The sequence below is a fragment of the Nomascus leucogenys genome, chromosome 13, assembly GCF_006542625.1.
Source record: "Nomascus leucogenys isolate Asia chromosome 13, Asia_NLE_v1, whole genome shotgun sequence".
NCBI lineage: Eukaryota > Metazoa > Chordata > Mammalia > Primates > Hylobatidae > Nomascus > Nomascus leucogenys.
Genome location: NC_044393.1, coordinates 19,595,166 through 19,615,217, shown reverse-complemented (window position 1 = coordinate 19,615,217; position 20,052 = coordinate 19,595,166). Strand labels below are relative to the sequence as shown.

Here is a 20,052-nt window from a genome sequence, read left to right as displayed (position 1 = left end):
GGCCTCCAAAGAGATGTTCCCCATCTGGGGAAGAGGAGCTGGGCTGGGCCACCTCCTCAGCTTTGGAGACAGACCCTGGTGCATTCGCTTACCTGTTTAGAACCTTTGCATAAGACACTGACAATGCATGTAAGTCTGTGAAAGCTTCTAAGAAGTCTCGTCCAGGCAGTTGTTTGACTTTGCAGAGGCCAAGGCTTTTCAAACTCCTTTGGCCCCAAGATTCTCCTGGAACACCTATTAATACTGCACATTGGGACACTGTGAAAACGCTGGTTTGGCTGGTCCCCAGCCTCATACAGGGGCTGGACCCGGGGCCCTCTTCCATGGTTCCTCCCTCCATTAGCAGAGTCGACAGGGCAAGGATCTTGGACAATCCGCCCCTACCCTCTCCCCTGTTCCTTGTGCTCTGCCCCCAGTCTCCTCTGCTGGAGTCTCTACATTAATGTTTAATCCCTCCTGTTCCTTCCCAGGGGCTTAGCAGGGCAACAAGATACCCCCAACCTGAGCAATTGTTAACCTCAATTTCCCACCCAAACCTCCCTGGCTGGGGCTCAGAGCATTCTCAGAGAGCAATGATGGGTGGCCAATAACACAGGACAATCATTAACACACCACCCCGACCTCCCGGCCCACCCCCCAGAATAGCTGCCATATCAGGGGGTTGAACCTGGGATCAGAAGGGTTCCCAGCTCCCCATTCCTGGTGTATGAGGAGCCCAGCTTGCCCAATGTAGGTGGGGCATCCCTGGGAAAGTCAGGGGTATTGTCCTCCAAAGGGCTCCCCAATTTTGGTAACATTGCCCCAGAAACTAGATTCCCAGTTGGTGTGCTTCTTGGACCTGGATACAATTGGAGAAAGAGATTGGGGCTTAGAGAGAGACAGCAATTTGCCTGAAGTCACAGAGCAAGTTAGCCACAGAACTGGGATTCAAATCCAGGTCTTCTGCTTCGTGGCGTGAAGGCCACTGGAGTGACTGATGAAAGACTTGCACAGTGCCTGGCACGCAGGAGGCTCTCAGCAATCAGCATCCTCGGCCTCCCTCCATACTGGTCGTGGAAAGTGGATTTCCCCTCCCAGGCAGTTTCCTCTTTTTCTGTTTTCCTCACAAGGTTCTATCCATGGGGAATAGAAGGGGCAAGGACAACTGGCTGCCCAGGAGCAGCTAGAGCTAGAGAGGAAGTCAAGATGTTTGCTCATTCATTCATTCGTTTCCCCTTTCCTTCCTTCCTTCATTCAAATATTTGTTGAAGGCTTATTTTGTGCCAAACATCTTCAGGTAAATGTCTTTTTTCCTCTAACAACAATTTCACCTCCTTAGAGGCCTTCTCTGACCTCCCCATCTAATGTAGCCATTCTTGCCCCATTGCTCTCACCATCCTTTCCACTCCCTTCCCTCCCTTCTTCCCTTCCTCCCACCTTTTCTCCTTCCTTCTTTCCTTTATGCTGTGATCACCCTGCGTCCTGTGTACTTATTTATTCTCTGCTATCTGTTCCATCCTCTCTCCTATAAAATGTTAGTGCCATGAGATTAGAAACCTTGTCTCTCTTTTTTAGACATTGTGCCTCTGTTGTCTTAAAAAGTGTCTGGCATTTAGTAGGCATTTAGGATTTGATAACTGAAAGAATGAACAATCAAATTAATGCACAAGCAAAGGCATTTTAACCTTCTAGTTTGGCTTGCTATAGAACCTCCAAACTCCCTAACCCAACCTTGAAGATGAGATCCTTGAGGCTACCAGCCTGGTGCTGTTTTGTTTCAGGCCATCCTTTGGTCCTCAGGCAAGCACTAAAGCAGATGGCTCTCAGTGGGCTGGCTGTGTCCTTCTGTGAGCTTGCTGGGCCCCTACCTATGACTCCAGTCTTAGAAGTCTTGCCTTGTACCCCCTGCAGAGAAGGGTTTCATCAAGCTGATTCTCTGCCAGGGGCCAGTGCTCATACCTTTGCTTTGAGAAGGACCAGCCCTGAGACATAACATCCACATCCAAGGTCTTGTAATGCCCTCTCAGAATCCTAGAGTCCTGCAATGTCGATCCCTGGAGGGATCTGCCAGACCAATGATTTCCCAAACAGAATTGCACTTCAGAGTCAACTGTGGAGCTTTTTAAACACAGATCCCTAGGCCCACCCTAAACATACAGAATCAGGATCAGAATCTCAGGGCCTAAGAATCTGTATTTTCAGGCTGGGCGCAGTGGTTCACACCTGTAATCCCAGCACTTTGGGAGGCCAAGTTGGGCTGATCACCTGAGGTCAGGAGTTCAAGATCAGCCTGGCCAATATGGTGAAACCCTGTCTCTACTAAAAATAAAATTAGCCAGGCATGGTGGTGCATGCCTGTAGCCTCAGCTACTCTGGAGGCTGAGGCACGAGAATCACTTGAACCTGGGAGGCGGAAGGTGCAGTGAGCCGAGATCATGCCACTGCACTCCAGCCTGGGCGACAGAGTGAGACTCTGTCTCAAAAAAAAAAAAAAAATAGAATCTGTATTCTTACAAAGCACCCTTCATAATTCTCCATAGCTGGTCCACGGGTGGGAATTTGGGACCCACAGTTTTGGAACGTTTTGGGATCATAGACCTTTTTGAGAATCTCAAAAAAGAAAAAAAAAGCACCCAGAATGTTGCTTACAGTTTCATCAGGCACACAGAAGAGGCCCAGCAAGAAACAGCTTCTTGCCCAAGGACACAGCAGTTCAAGGGCAGAGTCGGCGCGAGGTCTCTCAGCTCTGAGTGCGTGTTCTTTCCCCTTCCAGGTTTCTAGTTTTATGGGCAGTAGTTTTATGATGCCCATTTCACGGTTCAGGCAGGTAGAGGCAGAGGGGAGCATTAAGCCGACTTGCCCAGCGTCACTGAGTTGGCTACGGGCAGCCTTCCCAAGGGTACAGATGGCAAACACTGTTTCTTCTCTCTTTCAGGTGGCCCTGCTCAGAGCCCATGCTGGTGAGCACCTGCTGCTCGGAGCCACCAAGCGATCCATGGTGTTTAAGGACGTGCTGCTCCTAGGTAAGGTGGCTGCCTGCCCTGGCCAGGGCTCCAGGGAGGGCATGCCTAGCATGGCACTCACCCAGGCAAGGAGATTCACATGGTGGCATGCAAGGGCGAGGGAGACTAGTCAGGAGTGGCCCTGTCCTCAGGCTTGCATTGGAGGGCTCCAGGACTCAGTCCTCAACTGGGTACCCCTCTCAGATGCAAGGAGATGTGGATGCAAGGCGTCAAATTCCCAGCATTGAATTCAGAGCACAGTCAGGGTTATCCCTGGAATTACCTGTGCATCCTTTTTTTCTTTTGACAGAGTCTTGCTCTGTCACTCAGTCTGGAGTTCAATGGTGCGAACTCGGCTCACTTCAGCCTCCGCCCTCCATGTGGTCCATGTTCAAGCAATTCTCCTGCCTCACCCTCCAGAGTAGCTGGGACCACAGGCGTGCAACACCACACCCAGCTAATTTTTGTATTTTTAGTAGAGACAGGGTTTCACCATATTGACCGGGCTGGTCTCAAACTCCTGACCTCAGGTGATCTGCCCGCCTCAGCCTCCCAAAGTGCTGGGATTACAGGTGTGAGCCACCGCGCCCAGCCTACCTGTGCATTCTGATGTTTTTTCTGGAGTAGGAGCAAGAGGTGGTTAAGAATGGCACAAAACCCCAGCCCATGTCACCTGTGCCTTCATGGCATATTTATTATTTTAAACGCTTGTACAGCACACACTATGTGCCAGGGACTGTGCTCACTGCTTTGCAAACACTACCTATTTTAATACAACAATGCTATGAGGGAAGCTTGATTATTTATCCTCATCTTATAGATGAGAAAACTGAGGCACAGAGAGGTTAAGAAACTTATTCAACTATAACCGGCTATCAGGGGCAGAGCCATTTAAGCAGGGCAGAGCAGTTCCAGAATCTGGTCCTTTAACCTTGATGCTTTGGTGCCTACCAGGTGGCCTTTGAATGTCATCGATCTTGTGAGTCGTGTTGGTAAATGGAGCTTGGGTCATGTGAAAGGGGTCCTAGAAAGCCAAGTTCCAAGCTCAGCCAGATGACTCGAGGCAGCTCATCTTCTGAATCTGGGATTCAGCTTCCTTACGTGACCATCCCTGCAGGCCCTCCTCCCACAGGCACCAGCTATCTTGCCAACTTAAAAGCCAAAACTAGAGGAGAGGGGTCAACCCAAGGTGACTTCCCATCCTCCCTCCCTCCCAACCCTTCCAGGCAATGACTACATTGTCCCTCGGCACTGCCCAGAGCTGGCGGAGATGAGCCGGGTGTCCATACGCATCCTTGACGAGCTGGTGCTGCCCTTCCAGGAGCTGCAGATCGATGACAATGAGTATGCCTACCTCAAAGCCATCATCTTCTTTGACCCAGGTACAGTGCACACCTCCTAAGCCATCCCTGACTCTCTCTCCGGAATGCTCTGCCAGACTTCTCCTTTGGGTTATGTACACTGAGTTCTCCACCTCATCTCATGTTAACGACAGCCAGGAGAGGCCGTTTTCATTTAACAGATGAGGCAAGTCAAGATTTGAAGGGAGGATATGGCCAGGCGTGGTGGCTCACACCTGTAATCCCAGCACTTTGGGAGGCTGAGGCAGGCAGATCACCTGAGGTTAGGGGTTCAAGACGAGCCTGGCTAACATGGCGAAATCCCATCTCTACTAAAAATACAAAAATTAGCCAGGCATGGTGGTGCATGCCTGTAATCCCAGCTACTCGGGAGGCTGAGGCAGGAGAATCACTTGAACCTGAGAGGCGGAGGTTGCAGTGAGCCAAGATCGTGCCACTGCATTCCAGCCTTGGAGTCAGAGTGAGACTCCACCTCAAAAAAACAAAAACAAAGGGAGGATATGACTCAACAGGGCATCCTGACTCCAAAGGCCTGGGCTTTCCCTTCTTTTACTTCTTCCCTCCATCCTTCTTTCTCCTTACTTCCCATCTTCCTCTTTTCTTTCATATTTGCTTCTTTTCCTCAAAAAATTTTATCAAAATAATATCTAGAACCGGATGTGGTGGCTCACACCTGTAATCCCAGCACTTTGGGAGGCAGAGGCAGGAGGATCACTTCAGGCCAGGAATTCGAGACTAGCCTGGCCAACATAACAAGACCTCATCTCTATAGAAACTAAAAAAAATTAGACAAGGATAGTGGTGAGCACCTGCACTCCCAGCTACTCGGGAGGCCAAGGTGGGAGGATCTCTTGAGCCCAGGAGGTCGAGGCTGCTGTGAGCTGTGATTGCACCACTGCACTCCAGTCTGGGTGACAAAGCAAGACCTCATCTAAAAAATCAATCAATCAATATATAAATCTACACATACTTAAAATGCAAATACTTCTCTGCATCCTACTTTTCCAGCTCTAAGTCTACTCCCCATGTCTGATTCTTTTAATTGTTTCTTCTGGCAGTTTCCTCAACAATCGTAAATGAAAGACTAAGCCTTATATTTGTTGAATCCATTTGGGGTCATAATGTTCCCCTAGGATGGCGGAGGACTTTGCTTTTCTCCATCACCATTCCCATCATTTCTTCCTCATTTTTCCCAATATATTTTTATTGCTATTTTTGTGTCTCTGTTGCAAGTTATGTGGTTTTATCTTTCCTTTCTTGTTCTATCAACTGTAGACGGTATCTCCCAACCATTCACATTGCAGGATGAAGAAAAAGCATTCCTACCCTCTCCTGTGGCTCTTGGCTCTCCTCTCCCCATTCTGTCCACTGACTTTTGCACCTGCATTTATACAGAATGCATTTGTCATCAGTCTTTGTACAAAACTTCCTTTTGTTTCCCAGCGTCAAAGGTGCCTGAACTCCGGAGGCTTGCTTGCCTTCCCTGCTTACATGTTAGAGGGGACCTACTGTATGCCAGGCACTGTCCTTCACACTGCAGATAGATTACCTCTAGTAATAATAGTAATGAAAAGGCTGGGTGCGGTGGCTCACGCCTGTAATCCCAGCACTTTGGGAGACTGAGGCAGGCAGATTACTTGACGTCAGGAGTTCAAGACCAGCCTGGCCAACATGGTGAAACCCCGTCTCTTCTAAAAATACACAAATTAGCTGTGTGTGGTGGTCCGTGCCTGTACTCCCAGCTACTCAAGAGGCTGAGGCAGGAGAATCGCTTGAACCCAGGAGGCGGGGGTTGCAGTGAGCCAAGATCATGCCATTGCACTCCAGCCTGGGCAGCAAGAGCAATACTTCGTCTCAAAAAATATATATATATGTTTATATATATATATATATTATAATATATATTTTTATATATATATATATATGTTTATATATATATATATAGTGATGAGGTGGAAGATGAGCCCCATGTATTGAATGCTCCCTAAAGAGCTGTTTTTAAACACTTTTTGTGGATTGTCTTACTTACCAACATGGTACCTGTGAAGTAGGAATTGTTATTATCTCCATTTTACAGATAAGGAAACTGAGGCATGATTAACTTGCCCAAGGTCACACAACCAGAAAATGGCAGAGCTTGGATTTGAACTGCAGACCACCTGTCAATCCCAATTTCTCTCTCTCTCAAGCCCACATTCTTACCTACCACCTGCTATCCCACACTTCCCAGAGGGTGAGATTTCTAGTTCTAGTTCCCCCCACAGCCTGGCCCAGCCTGTATCCTCTGTAGTGCTTGGCACAAGGCTGGACTGGCAGAATTGTTCTGCAAAATGGGCAGGATCACTGATGCTGAGTCAGAGGCAGCAGCCTCCAGCAATTTGAAGAGGCGGGGGACCTAGTTCAAGGCCTGGCATGCTGCAGGAGGTGCTCAATAAACATTTGTGGACTGAATGAACTAATGAACAAACATGATTCAGTGGAAACAGCCCACTAGAAATGTGGATGAATGTTCTTTCTGCCACTTCCTTTGTCCATGACAGAGGAAATCAATGCATTACCTCCATGAAGGTTGAGATTAAATATTGTATGACCACTTAAGTTCCCTTCTAGGCTAAGGATCTAGAATTTATTCACTGATTTTTTTTCATTCATTCATCCAGCCATCTAACAAAAAATATACATATAGTGATAAATAAATATATATATTAAAAAATATATATATATAGTCTGTCACCCAGGCTGGAGTGCAGTGGCACCATCTTGGCTCACTGCGACCTCTGCCTCCCAGTTTCAAGCGATTATCCCACCTCACCTCCTGAGTAGCTGGGATTACAGGCATGTGTCACCATGCCAGGTGAATTTTTGTATTATTAGTAGAGATGGGGTTTCACCATATTGGCCAGGCTGGTCTCAAACTCCTGACCTCAAGTAATTCCCCCGCCTCAGCCTCCGACGGTGCTGGGCTTACAGGCATGAGCCACCACGCCTGGCCCTATTCAATAAATATTGACTATGCATGGTGCTAGGTGGTGGGTTTAAAACGGCAAAGGCCGGGTGCAGTGGCTCACACCTGTAATCCCAACACTTTGGGAGGCTGAGGCAGGCAGATCACCTGAGGTCAGAAGTTTGAGACAAGCCTGGCCAGCATGGTGAAACCCCGTCTCTACCAAAATACAAAAATTAGCTGGGTGTGGTGGTGTGTGCCTGTAATCCCAGCTACTCGGGAGGCTGAGGCAGGAGAATCGCTTGAACCCAGGAGGCAGAGGTTGCAGTGAGCTGAGATCACGCCACTGCACTCCAGGCTGAGGGTCAGAGGGAGACTCAGTCTTAAATAAAATAAAATAAAATAAAATAAAATAAAATAAAAATGGCAAATAAGACATATGCCTGCCCCTGCCGAACTAACAGTTGGATGGCACAACAATTACATCCTGTGTGGTTAGCAGTGATGGAGGGGCCACAGAGATTTGGAAACAGGAGGGACACAGGATGCAGACATAGGAGGGTAGAAGGGAGACTTCCTGGAGGAGGTGAAACCTAACCTGGGTCCCTAAGGTGATAGGAAGCAGGAACCAGGGAAGGGGAGCGTATTCTAACACAGTAGAAGCAGGAAGTGCTGAGGTCTGGATGAGGGGACCTCAACTGTGGCCCAAAACCCCAAGTTCCCATCGTGGCTCTGCCAACAACTGGCTGTGCGACCCAGGACAAGTCCTATCTTTGCACTGTGTCTGGATTTCCCCATGTGTAAGATGAGACGGTTGCTAGGTGCTTATTGGATGCATTCCTCAAGTCCCGCCCTCCATCTCCTATTCCCCACTCTTCTGGTTTAGTGCCTTAGGAAATGTGGCAGAAATCTTTTTCTGCCTGTGTCTAGGAAATCATAATTCATGCTGGCGTACCCTGGTTGTTGAGGTCCCTGAATCCTTGTGCCCACACTGCTGAAGACTCCTTATGTGACACAAGTCAGGGGACATCTGGGTCTTGACTCCCCAGATGCTCCAGCTGGACCCTGCTGCCCTCCCTTGCCCACCCTCTTCCATTGTAGATGCCAAGGGGCTGAGCGATCCAGGGAAGATCAAGCGGCTGCGTTCCCAGGTGCAGGTGAGCTTGGAGGACTACATCAATGACCGCCAGTATGACTCGCGTGGCCGCTTTGGAGAGCTGCTGCTGCTGCTGCCCACCCTGCAGAGCATCACCTGGCAGATGATCGAGCAGATCCAGTTCATCAAGCTCTTCGGCATGGCCAAGATCGACAACCTGTTGCAGGAGATGCTGCTGGGAGGTCCGTGCCAGGCCCAGGAGGGGCGGGGTTGGAGCGGGGACTCTCCAGGAGACAGGCCTCACACAGACCTGAGCTCACCCATCAGCTCCTTGGCTTCCCCATTGTGCGGCTTTGGGCAAGTTGCTTAACCCGTCTGTGCCTCAGTTTCCTAACCAGAAAAATGGGAACAAGGCAATGGTCTATTTGTTCAGGCACCGAGAGCCTAGCACATGCCAGTCACTGTTCTAAGTGCTGGCAATTCGGTAAAGAACAAGATCTTTGCCCTCGGGGAGGCTGTGTGTGTGTATGTATGGATGCGTGGATATCTGTGTATATGCCCGTATGTGTGTGCATGTGTGTATAAAGGCTCACATTTTATGATTTTGAAATAAACAGGTAATATGATAGAGTTTAACTGAAAAGGAATCCTCTTTAGATAGGAGAAGCCACAGGAGACCTCTCTGAAGTGGTGACTCTTGTGCTAAGACCCTAATGGCTGAAAGGAAATGGAAGGCTTAAAAGGCAAGAGAGGAATATTCCAAGAAGAAGGAACTACTTCAAGGGCCCCGGAGAGGAGAGAGTTGTGTGTTTGAGAAAGAAGGGCAAGGTTGTGAGATGGAGGAGGTGTAGGAGGGAAGATGGAGATTGGGCAGAAACCAAATCATAAACATATGGCTTTGTCAGAAATTTGGATTTTATTCTCATTGCAACTATTGTAAGGAGAGTGAAAACCAGACTAATTATTTTTATTATTTGAGACAAAGTCTCCCTCTATCATCCAGGCTGAAGTGCAGTGGCACGATCTCGGCTCACTGCAACCTCCACCTCCTGAGTTCAAGCAATTCTCCTGCCACAGCCTCCTGAGTAGCTGGGATTACAGGCGCCCGCCACCATACCCGGCTCATTTTTTAATATTTTTAGTAGAGACACGTTTCACCCTATTGGCCAAGATGGTCTCAAACTCCTGATCTCAAGTGATCACCCACATCGGTCTCCCAAAGTGCTGGAATGACAGGTGTGAGCCACCACGCCCAGCCCAGACTAATGCTTCAAACCAACCACTCTGACTGTTGGGTAGAGAGTGAATTGCAGAGATTCCTGAGAATGTCACTGTCTCCAATCACGTGATGGATGATGGAGGCTTGGACCATGGCAATGGAGCAGTGAAGACAAACCTGATCATCTGTTTGGAGGAAGAGCCCACACCCACAGGATTTGCTGATTGATCAGATGTAGGGAGTGAGAGAAAGAGGAAGAGTCAAGGACAAAGTCTACATTTTTGCTTTGAGTAGCAGAAATGATGATGGAGTAATTTACTGAGATGAGGAGGACAGAATAAACAACAAGACACTGGGTCTGGGGGTGACCTCAGAGATCCATTGTGAACTCTCTTTTCTTTTTTCCTTTTTTTTTTTTGAGACGAGTTCTATCTCTGTCACCCAGGCTAGAGTGAAGTGGTACAATCATAGCTCGCTGCAGCCTCAACCTTCCAAGCTCAAGAGATCCTCCTACCCTAGCCTTTCGAGCAGCTGGGACTACGGGTGCGTGCCACCACACCCAGCTAATTTTTCATTTTTGTTTTTTATAGAGACAGGGTTTCACTATGTTGCCCAGGCTGGTCTTGAACTCCTGGCCTTAAGCAATCCTTCCGACTTGGCCTCTCAAAGTGCTGGGATTACAGGTGTGAGCCACCATGCCCAGCCTCATTGTGGACTTTCATTAAGCATGAGGTGACTATTGCAAATCCAAGTTATCAAGGAGGCAGTTGAATGTATGAGTCTGTTGCTCAAGCACAAGATTAAAGGCAGCTCTGTGGAATCAGGGGAAGATGGAGCCATGGAGGGAAGGGAAGAAGATTGGCCAGAGGGGTAAGAGAAAACCAGGGCAATTCCAGAATCCAAGAGAAGAGCGTGTTTGAAGGACAGTGTTTAATGGTGTTAAACTCTACAGAGAGACAGAAAGAAGGGGGGAGGAAAGGAGAGGGGAAGAGAGAGGAAAGAGTCCATTGGATTGACAGCTGGAGGCTCTTGGCAATTGTGTTGAAAGCAGTGTCAGAGAGCTGGGAGAGTGGAAACCAGATTGGAGAGTGCTCCAAAGAGAGTGAGTGGGAAGGTGGAGATAGGGTAGATAACCCTTTGAAATGGTTTGACTCTGAAGGGGATTATGAAGGATTTAGGATGACTGTAAGAGAGTGATTAGAATGATAGGCCATGGAGTCTGGGCTGCACTCAAAGAGAAATAAAGATAGAGGCCAGGCACGGTGGTTCACACCTGTAATCCTAGCACTTTGGGAGGCCGAGGCAGGTGGATCACTTGAGGCTAGGAGTTCAAGACCAACCTGGCAACACAGCAAAACACCATCTCTACTGAAAATACAAAAAAAATTAGCCAGACATGGTGGCATGCGCCTGTAATCCCAGCTACTCGGGAGGGTGAGGCAGGACAATCACTTGAACCTGGGAGACGGAGGTTGAAGTGAGCTGAGATCACGACATTGCACTCCAGCGTGGGCGACAGAACAAGGCTCTGTCTCAACAACAGCAACAAAAGGGTGGGGTGATAGTGAAAAGAGAGTGTCAGTGAATTGACAGTCTCAGTAGGGCTGAAGAATTTTTTCAGTGATGGTATTAGATTACGGGAGCTGGAAGGACATGAGGTGAAGTCAAAGTGGGGATGTTGAATTCGAGATTTTCGAGGTGTTTCCGTGACTGGAGATGACAAGGCAAGGACGAGGTTTCTCAACATTGGTACTATTGATACTTGGAACTGGACGATTCTTTGTTGTGCGGGGCTGTCCTGTGCATTGTTCAGCTGCATCTCTGTCCTGTACCCATAAGGTGCCAGTAGCACTTCTCCAGTGGTGACAACCAAAAATGTCTTCGGATATTGTCAAATGTGTCCTGATGGGCCAAAATCATCCCCAGTTAGGAATCACTGTTATGTGATAGCTCATTTCATTCTCACTTTGACCCTGTGAACATGGGGTTATTATGAATCAGGTGTCATTGAGATCAGGATCAGGAGCCTGTGGTCTGTTGCCAGATAATTAAGTAAGAGCTCTCTGGGCTCAGTTGTCTCATCTGTAGAGTGGGCTAATAATAGTATCCATCCTATAGGATTGCTGTGAGGATTAAATTATGTGAAACATGAAAAGTGCCATACAATAGTACCTGGCACATGATAATTGTTAATTATCAACAATTGTTATTTATCACTGAAATAGATGTACTGTAGAGATCTCTTGCAAGTGTTGAAATTCCACCATTGTCATATTACTCACCATAGGCTATTATTAAACCATACCCCATGTGGTATTTTTACTCCCTGACACATGTTTGAAGTGGTTACTGTGTTCCAGACAATCTGCTAGGCCCTCAAAGAAAGAAGAAAAATACATCTGAAATTGTAATGCTCATAGACAGAAGAAGTGGTTGTTCCTAAAAGTTGTGTTACAGACAAATTACTATGAGAAATCCAAGGAAGGAGAATCAGGAGAGGCTTCTAAAGAGAGGAAATACATGAGCTGGAATTTGGGCTTATGGACATGGAGCAGGTTTGGGGTGGAAAAAACATCTCTGACGGAAGCAACAACGTGAGCAGAAGCATAGAGATAGGAAAACACAGGGGACATATAGATGCTATAAGTAGGTCAGTTGGCTGCAGCAGAGATGTGGGGGATGAGGCTGAAAGTTGAGGCGGGACCAAGTGGTTAAAGGACTTGCACTCCAAGGAGCTTTGAGAGCCATTGATTACATCCATTATGTTACTATGTGACCAATACACTACTCATTAGAACATTTATGTGATCTCAGAGCTTCCTTATATGCACCTTGTGCCTTTCAACTCACTTTTGTTCTCTTGGTTTTTTGGGGTCCTCTTAACACCCTCATGAAGTCTACAGATGGGAATGGTACACCCTAGTTTACTAACCCAGGAATAGGTACCCAACAGGCACTGCCAATATTGGATGGGCAGGTTGATTGGCCACGCCTGAGGAAGATGGCGTCCCAAGGCCTGAGGTCTGCATCCCAGACTCTCCATCCTGATCGACCTTCTCTACCTGCAGGGTCCTCCAGCGATGCACCCCATGCCCACCACCCCCTGCACCCTCACCTGATGCAGGAACACATGGGAACCAACGTCATCGTTGCCAACACAATGCCCACTCACCTCAGCAACGGACAGATGTGTGAGTGGCCCCGACCCAGGGGGCAGGCAGGTGGGCAAACTCTGGGGCTTTACCCTGCAAAGGGTGAGGATGGGGCTTAAGAGAGGAGGCAGGAGAAGGTGGAGTCTAGAAGGCAGAACCAGGATGCAACAGTTTTCTGGGTTCCAGGGTAGGGAATAAAGGGCAAGATTGTCCATTTGTTGAGGCTGTTTATTCAGTAAGGTGACTGACAGCCTTTACTGAATGAAGCCATTGTTGGGATGAGGCAATCCACAGGATGAGGTAACCCATTGAGTGAAGACGTTCTTGGGTGAGAATTCCATTAGTTGACGTTGTCCATTAGGTAAAATTGGTCATTGAAGTAAGGCTGCTCAATTGGGTAAGGCTATCCATTAGACAATTAGATGAGACTATCCATTGGGTCAGGATGTCTGCTGGGCTAGACCATCCTCTGAAACCTCCAAAGTATAAACTTGTCATTGGGCAAAGCTCTTCAAAGAATAAGATTATCAATGGGATGAAGTGATCCACTGAGATGAGATGATATTTTACTGACATTGTTCTCGGGGAAAGTTTTCCATTGAACAAAGTTGGCCAGTTTGGTCAAATTTGCTCTCCAAGTCTGCCATGAGAGTGAGGCCAATTAGTTTCTATTACTCATCTCCTAAATATCCAAGAAATGGTATTTTTTGAGCCAGTTGGCCCAGGGTTTCATCAACTGCTGCTCCCTCTCCCAGGAAAGAATATCCCTGTCACCCATCCCATTGCCGTTGAGGACAGCCAGGCCTGGGCCTTGGTTTGGGAGAAGAAGTCCAAGTCTGCATATCAAATAAATGATGGAGGAGATGGGTGGTAGGACCTTCCAGACCTCATAAAACTTAGGCTTTATGATCTGGGACTCACCGAAGGTTGAGCCATAAAAGACCTTAGGGATTATCTGGTTTAATTAATTCTCTCATTTTATAGAGAAAGAAATTAAGTCAAGGCGGGGCGGGGTGGGAGGGGAGAACTTTCCCAGGGCTCTTCATTTGCTCCCACAAAGGCTGAAATTTTGAGCAGCCCCTATCTGTCTGTTTGTCCTTCCAGCCACCCCTGAGACCCCACAGCCCTCACCGCCAGGTGGCTCAGGGTCTGAGCCCTATAAGCTCCTGCCAGGAGCCGTCACCACAATTGTCAAGCCCCTCTCTGCCATCCCCCAGCCGACCATCACCAAGCAGGAAGTTATCTAGCAAGCCGCTGGGGCTTGGGGGCTCCACTGGCTCCCCCCAGCCCCCTACGAGAGCGCCTGGTGATCACGTCGTCACGGCAAAGGAAGACGTGATGCCAGGACCAGTCCCGGAGCAGGAATGGGAAGGATGAAGGGCCCGAGAACATGGCCTAAGGGCCACATCCCACTGCCACCCTTGACGCCCTGCTCTGGATAACGAGACTTTGACTTGGGGAGACCTCTACTGCCTTGGACAACTTTTCTCATGTTGAAGCCACTGCCTGCACCTTCATCCATGTCCAACCCCCGACTTCACCCCAAAGGACAGCCGTCTGGAGATGACTTGAGGCCTTACTTAAACCCAGCTCCCTTCTTCCCTAGCCTGGTGCTTCTCCTCTCCTAGCCCCGGTCATGGTGTCCAGACAGAGCCCTATGAGGCTGGGTCCAATTGTGGCACTTGGGGCACCTCACTCCTCCTTCTGCTGCTGCCCCCACCTCTGCTGCCTCCCTCTGCTGTCACCTTGCTCAGCCATCCCGTCTTCTCCAACACCACCTCTCCAGAGGCCAAGGAGGCCTTGGAAACGATTCCCCCAGTCATTCTTGGAACATGTTGTAAGCACTGACTGGGGACAGGCACCAGGCAGGGTCTAGAAGGCTGTGGTGAGGGAAGACGCCTTTCTCCTCCAACCCCACTGCATCCTCCTTCTTCAGGGACTTGGGTGGGTATTCGGGGTGAGGATCTCTGCAGGCCTTCAACCTGAGAAAACAAGCCCAGGTTGGCAACCGTAACAGGAACTTGGAGTGGAGAGGAAAAGCATCAGAAAGAGGCAGACCATCCACCAGGCCTTTGAGAAAGGGTAGAATTCTGGCTGGTAGAGCAGGTGAGATGGGACATTCCAAAGAACAGCCTGAGCCAAGGCCTCGTGGTAGGAAGAATCTGGCAAGAATTGAGGACGAATGGTGTGGGAGAGGGATGATGAAGAGAGAGAGGGCCTGCTGGAGAGCATAGGGTCTGGAATACCAGGCTGAGGTCATGATCAGCTTCAAGGAATATGCAGGGAGCTGGGCTTCCAGAAAATGAACACAGCAGTTCTGCAGAGGATGGGAGGCTGGGAGCTGGGAGGTCAGGTGGGGTGGATGATATAATGCAGGTGAGAGTAATGAGGCTTGGGGCTGGAGAGGACAAGATGAGTAAACCCTCACATCAGAGTGACATCCAGGAGGAATGATCTCCCAGGGCCTGTCTCAAGCTCTTCTTTACTCCCAGGCACTGTCTTAAGGCATCTGACATGCATCATCTGATTTAATCCTCCCTTCCTCCCTATTAACCTAGAGATTGTTTTTGTTTTTTATTCTCCTCCTCCCTCCCGCCCTCACCCGCCCCACCCCCTCCTAACCTAGAGATTGTTACAGAAGATGAAATTGCATTCTAAGAGGTGAAGTGATTTTTTTTTCTGAAACTCACACAACTAGGAAATGGCTGAGTCGGGGCTTGAACCCAGGTCTCCCTGAATCAGAACAGGAGCTCTTAACTACAGTGGCTGAACAGCTTCTCCAAAGGCTCCCTGTGTTCTCACCGTGATCAAGTTGAGGGGCTTCTGGCTCCCTTCTCCAGCCTCAGAAACCAGGCTCGTTCTTCTGGGAACCCTGCCCACTCCCAGGACCAAGATTGGCCTGAGGCTGCACTAAAATTCACTTAGGGTCCAGCATCCTGTTTGCTGATAAATATTAAGGAGAATGCATGACTCTTGACAGCTTTTCTCTCTTCACTCCCCAAGTCTAGGGGAGGGGTGGCAGGGGTCTGTTTCCTGGGAGTCACGCTCATCTGGCCTGTTGGCGTGGGGGTGGGACAGTGTGAGCAGTGTGGGGGCAGGGGAGGGCTAAGCCGGCCTGGGTTTGAGGCCTGCTCCGGAGACCGTCACTCCAGGTGCATTCTGGAAATATTAGACCCCAGGATGGAGAGACCAGCATGTCATCCATGTGGAATCTTGGTGGCTTTGAGGACATTCTGGAAAATGCCACTGACCAGTGTGAACAAAAGGGATGTGTTATGGGGCTGGAGGTGTGATTAGGTAGGAGGGAAACTGTTGGACCGACTCCTGACCCGCGCTCAACACTGACCCCACTGAGTGGTTGGAGGCAGTGCCCCAGTGCCCAGAAATCCCACCATTAGTGATTGTTTTTTATGAGAAAGAGGCATGGAGAAGTATTGGGGCAATGTGTCAGGCAGGAATCACCACATCCCTACGGCAGTCCCAGCCAAGCCCCCATTCCCAGCGGAGACTGAGCCCTGCTCAGAGCTCCCAAGCCTTCCCCCACCACCTCACTCAAGTGCCCCTGAAATCCCTGCCAGACAGCTCAGCCTGGTCTGCGGTAAGGCAGGGAGGCTGGAACCATTTCTGGGCATTGTGGTCATTCCCGCTGTGTTCCTCCACCTCCTCCCTCCAGCGTTGCTCAGACCTCTGTCTTGGGAGAAAGGTTGAGATAAGAATGTCCCATGGAGTGCCGTGGGCAACAGTGGCCCTTCATGGGAACAACCTATTGGAGCAGGGGGTCAGTTCTCTGCTAGGAATCTACCCCTTTCTGGAGGAGAAACCCATTCCACCTTAATAACTTTATTGTAATGTGAGAAACACAAAACAAAGTTTACTTTTTTGACTGTAAACTGACATGATATTAGAAAATCTCTCTCTCGTTCTCTCTCTCTCTTTTTTTTTTTTTTTTTTTTTTTTTGGCTACTTGAGTTGTGGTCCTAAAACATAAAATCTGATGGACTAACAGAGGGTTGCTGGGGGGACAAGTGTGGGCACAATTTCCCCACCAAGACACCCTGATCTTCAGGCAGGTCTCAGGAGCTTCTAAAAATCCGCATGGCTCTCCTGAGAGTGGACAGACGAGAGGAGAGGGTCAGAAATGAACGCTCTTCTATTTCTTGTCATTACCAAGCCAATTACTTTTGCCAAATTTTTCTGTGATCTACCCTGATTAAGATGAATTGTGAAATTTACATCAAGCAATTATCAAAGCGGGCTGGGTCCCATCAGAACGACCCACATCTTTCTGTGGGTGTGAATGTCATTAGGTCCTGCGCTGACCCCTGAGCCCCCATCACTGCCACGTGATGGGGCAAAGAAACAAAAAACATTTCTTACTCTTGTGTGTTTTAACAAAAGTTTATAAAACAAAATAAATGGCGCATATGTTTTCTAAGTCCTTGGATAAGTATCTTTTCTTTCAGGTATCAGAAATAAGACTGAATCTTCTGGTTCTACTTGGGGGTTAAAAAAATGTTTTTTAAAGGAAGAATGAGAATAGTTTTATAGTTCTTTGTGATGTGCAGAATGTTTTTGTATCCATTATAATTTTTCGGTCTTCACATCAAGAGGTAAGCAGTTAGACATGATTTCTCCCAGTTTCCAGATGAGGAGACTGAGGCTTGGGGGAAGTGACTTCTCTTGGGAGGCAGAGGTGGACGTCTAACCCTGGTCTCTTGATTCTAAGTACTTAGTATATGGAGACAGTGAAAGCTGATCCCCCTTCTTGAAGAGGGGAGTGATGAGGGGAGAGTGCAATGGAAAGATCTGGAAGAATGGCAAGAGGGTCCAAGGGTCTGTCATCCTCCACCAAGGTTCAAGACAGAGCCTTTTGCTGGGTCGCCTCAATCTGCCAGCAACGGAAGATGAGTAGCTGTGGGGACATTTCATAAAAGCAAGTGGTTTTTTTGTTTTGTTTTGTTTTGTTTTGTTTTTTTCTAGAACAGGGCTGTGCACAGTGGCTCACCTCTGTAATCCCAGCACTTTGGGAGGCTGAGGCGAGAGGATCACTTGAGCTCAGGAGTTTGAGACCAGCCAGAGCAATATAAGGAGACCCCATCTCCACAAACAATTTAAAAATTAGCCAGGTATAGTGGTGTGTGTCTATAGTACCAGCTACTCTGAAGGCTGAGGTGGGAAGATTGCTTCAGCCCAGGTGTTTGAGGATGCAGTGAGCTATGAATGCAACACTGCACTACAGCCTGGATGAAAGAACAAGACCCTGTCTCAAAACGTAAATAATAAGTAAAAAGAATAAAAGCAAGAGATGTACTTGAGAATCTCCAGCCAGATCTGTAGCCACTGCGGTTCTCTCCAAGGCTAAACTATTATAGGAGGGTGGCCTTGTGTCTCGGTCACCACAGACCACAGCGTTCCATTCACTCAGGGTTGTGCTGGAGCTGGCTTGTGAGAACTGACTGTTAGCTTCTCTTCCTAACTCCATGTTTGCCAGTGCCACACTGATAGCTTGAAATTGGTTATTGCTGGAGTGTTTACACCACAAAGACTAGCAAACGCTACAAATCAGGGCTTTTGCTCCTGGAGAGCCCATTGTTAACATTCACCAGCACACCACAGCATTCGGCGATGGCTGGACCATGGGATGCCTACATATGGGGACATCCTCCTTGGGGATGAGGGTAGAGCAGGGTGATCCTTTCACCTCTTCCTTAAGGGAGGGGACAAAAGATCTGGTCTGGGAAGCACACGTTTTGCTGATCAGTGTAACCTTGGGCAGGTCACTCCGCCACTCCAAGCCTTATCTGTAAAGTGGGAATGATATCCCCCTCCAGGGCAGATGTCAGGATTCAACGGAATGAGATCACAGTAACTGTGAGAGCTCCCGTTACATGACGAGTACAAGTGAACTCTTCATGCGCCCCTTTCTAGCGAGAGGTTAACCATTAAACTCTCCAGCCTTCAGAGCACCCATTCGCTGTCTACCTGATCCCTAGGGCCGCTCCCACCTTCCCCTGTGCCTTCCCTCCACTAGTCAGCACCAGGAAATATTTTTGATAACGTTGCAACGGAGGCCTTGTTCATGCTGCCGCCATCGGGGACATGGGGGCGGGGGGGCCAGAGGAGACTATTTCAGTCCTAAATTGTGCTTAATAAATCCATATCAAAACCATAAACCCTTGGCTGCCATAAATTCCTCTACCCTTGGTTCCTCCACCTCATCAGCCCTTTGCCCTGGTTAATCTCAAATCTCAGCACAGGCAGCCAGAGCTTCAGGTTTGGTTTCTATTTCAGTTGCTAAACAGCATCAGCTCAGGTAGCAGACAGTAAAATTCCAATTTTAGAGATGATGAAACTGAAGTTCAGAAAGGTGAAGAAACTTGTCCAAGGTCACACAGCTAGAGACCCCGCGGAGACCTGAGCCCATGCTTCCACCACCCAGGTAGCCTGATTAAGAAATGGGAATTCTTGGCTGAGCATGGTGGTTCATGCCTGTAATCCCACCACTTTGGGAGGCCAAGGTGGATGGATCACCTGAGATTAGGAGTTCAAGACTAGCCTGGCCAACATAGTGAAACCCCGTCTCTACTAAAAATACAAAAATTAGCCGGGCATGGTGGTGCATACCTGTAATCCCAGCTACTCGGGAGGCTGAGCCAGGAGAGTTGCTTGAACCCAGGAGGCGGAGGTTGCAGTGAGCCAAGATTGTGCCACTGCACTCCAGCCTGGGTGACAGAGCGAGACTCCATCTCAAAAAAAAAAAAAAAAAAAAAAAGCGTATCAAGCTTCTCAGGGAGACAGATTTGAGGTTTCCTCTCATATCCTTGTTTGGTAGCCCTACAATTAAACCTCTTTCTCTGCTACAAAACAATGGAAAAAAACTGGAATTTCTAAGGCTCCTCTTTTTTTTTTTTTTGAGTCAGGGTCTCACTCTGTCACCCAGGCTGGAGTGTAGTGGCACCATCATAGCTCTCTGCAACCTCTGCCTCCAGAGTTCAAGCAATCCTCCTGCCCCAGCCTTTTGAGTAGCTGGGGTACAGTGTGCCAGCACACCTGGCTAATTTTTTCTTTTATTTTTAGTAAAGATGAGGTCTTGCTATGTTGCCCAGGCTGACCTCTTTTTAGCTCCTCTGAAAAGTTGTTTCCCCAAGCAATGCTACTAGAAGCTTCTTATTCCATCATTCCATCATTGCTCAGAGTGGGGACCAGAAGTAGAAGGGACCCTGGGTGACAGGCTGCTTGAAGATCCAAAGAAAGTTTCATGCAGTGTGAATGGTCTGTCATCCCAAATTGGTGAAATTG

General features: G+C 48.5%; 1 protein-coding gene across 9 annotated transcripts in view; it reads left to right on the top strand.

The window, feature by feature from the left end:
- HNF4A (hepatocyte nuclear factor 4 alpha) overlaps window positions 1-18,926 on the top strand; it is a 79,114-nt gene extending 60,188 nt beyond the window's left edge. For 3 of the 9 annotated variants that reach the window (XM_030825511.1, XM_030825510.1, XM_030825507.1), the window contains 5 exons: window positions 2,915-3,002; window positions 4,208-4,363; window positions 8,388-8,624; window positions 12,670-12,792; window positions 13,858-18,926. In XM_030825511.1, coding sequence (XP_030681371.1) covers window positions 2,915-3,002; window positions 4,208-4,363; window positions 8,388-8,624; window positions 12,670-12,792; window positions 13,858-14,000 — 747 coding nt within the window. In that variant the 3' untranslated portion in view covers window positions 14,001-18,926. Of the gene's footprint in view, window positions 1-2,914; window positions 3,003-4,207; window positions 4,364-8,387; window positions 8,625-12,669; window positions 12,823-13,857 lie in introns of all 9 variants that reach the window. The other 6 variants (XM_030825508.1, XM_030825509.1, XM_030825505.1 and 3 more) reach the window with 3 other exon arrangements.
- The last annotated feature ends 1,126 nt before the right edge of the window (window positions 18,927-20,052 follow it).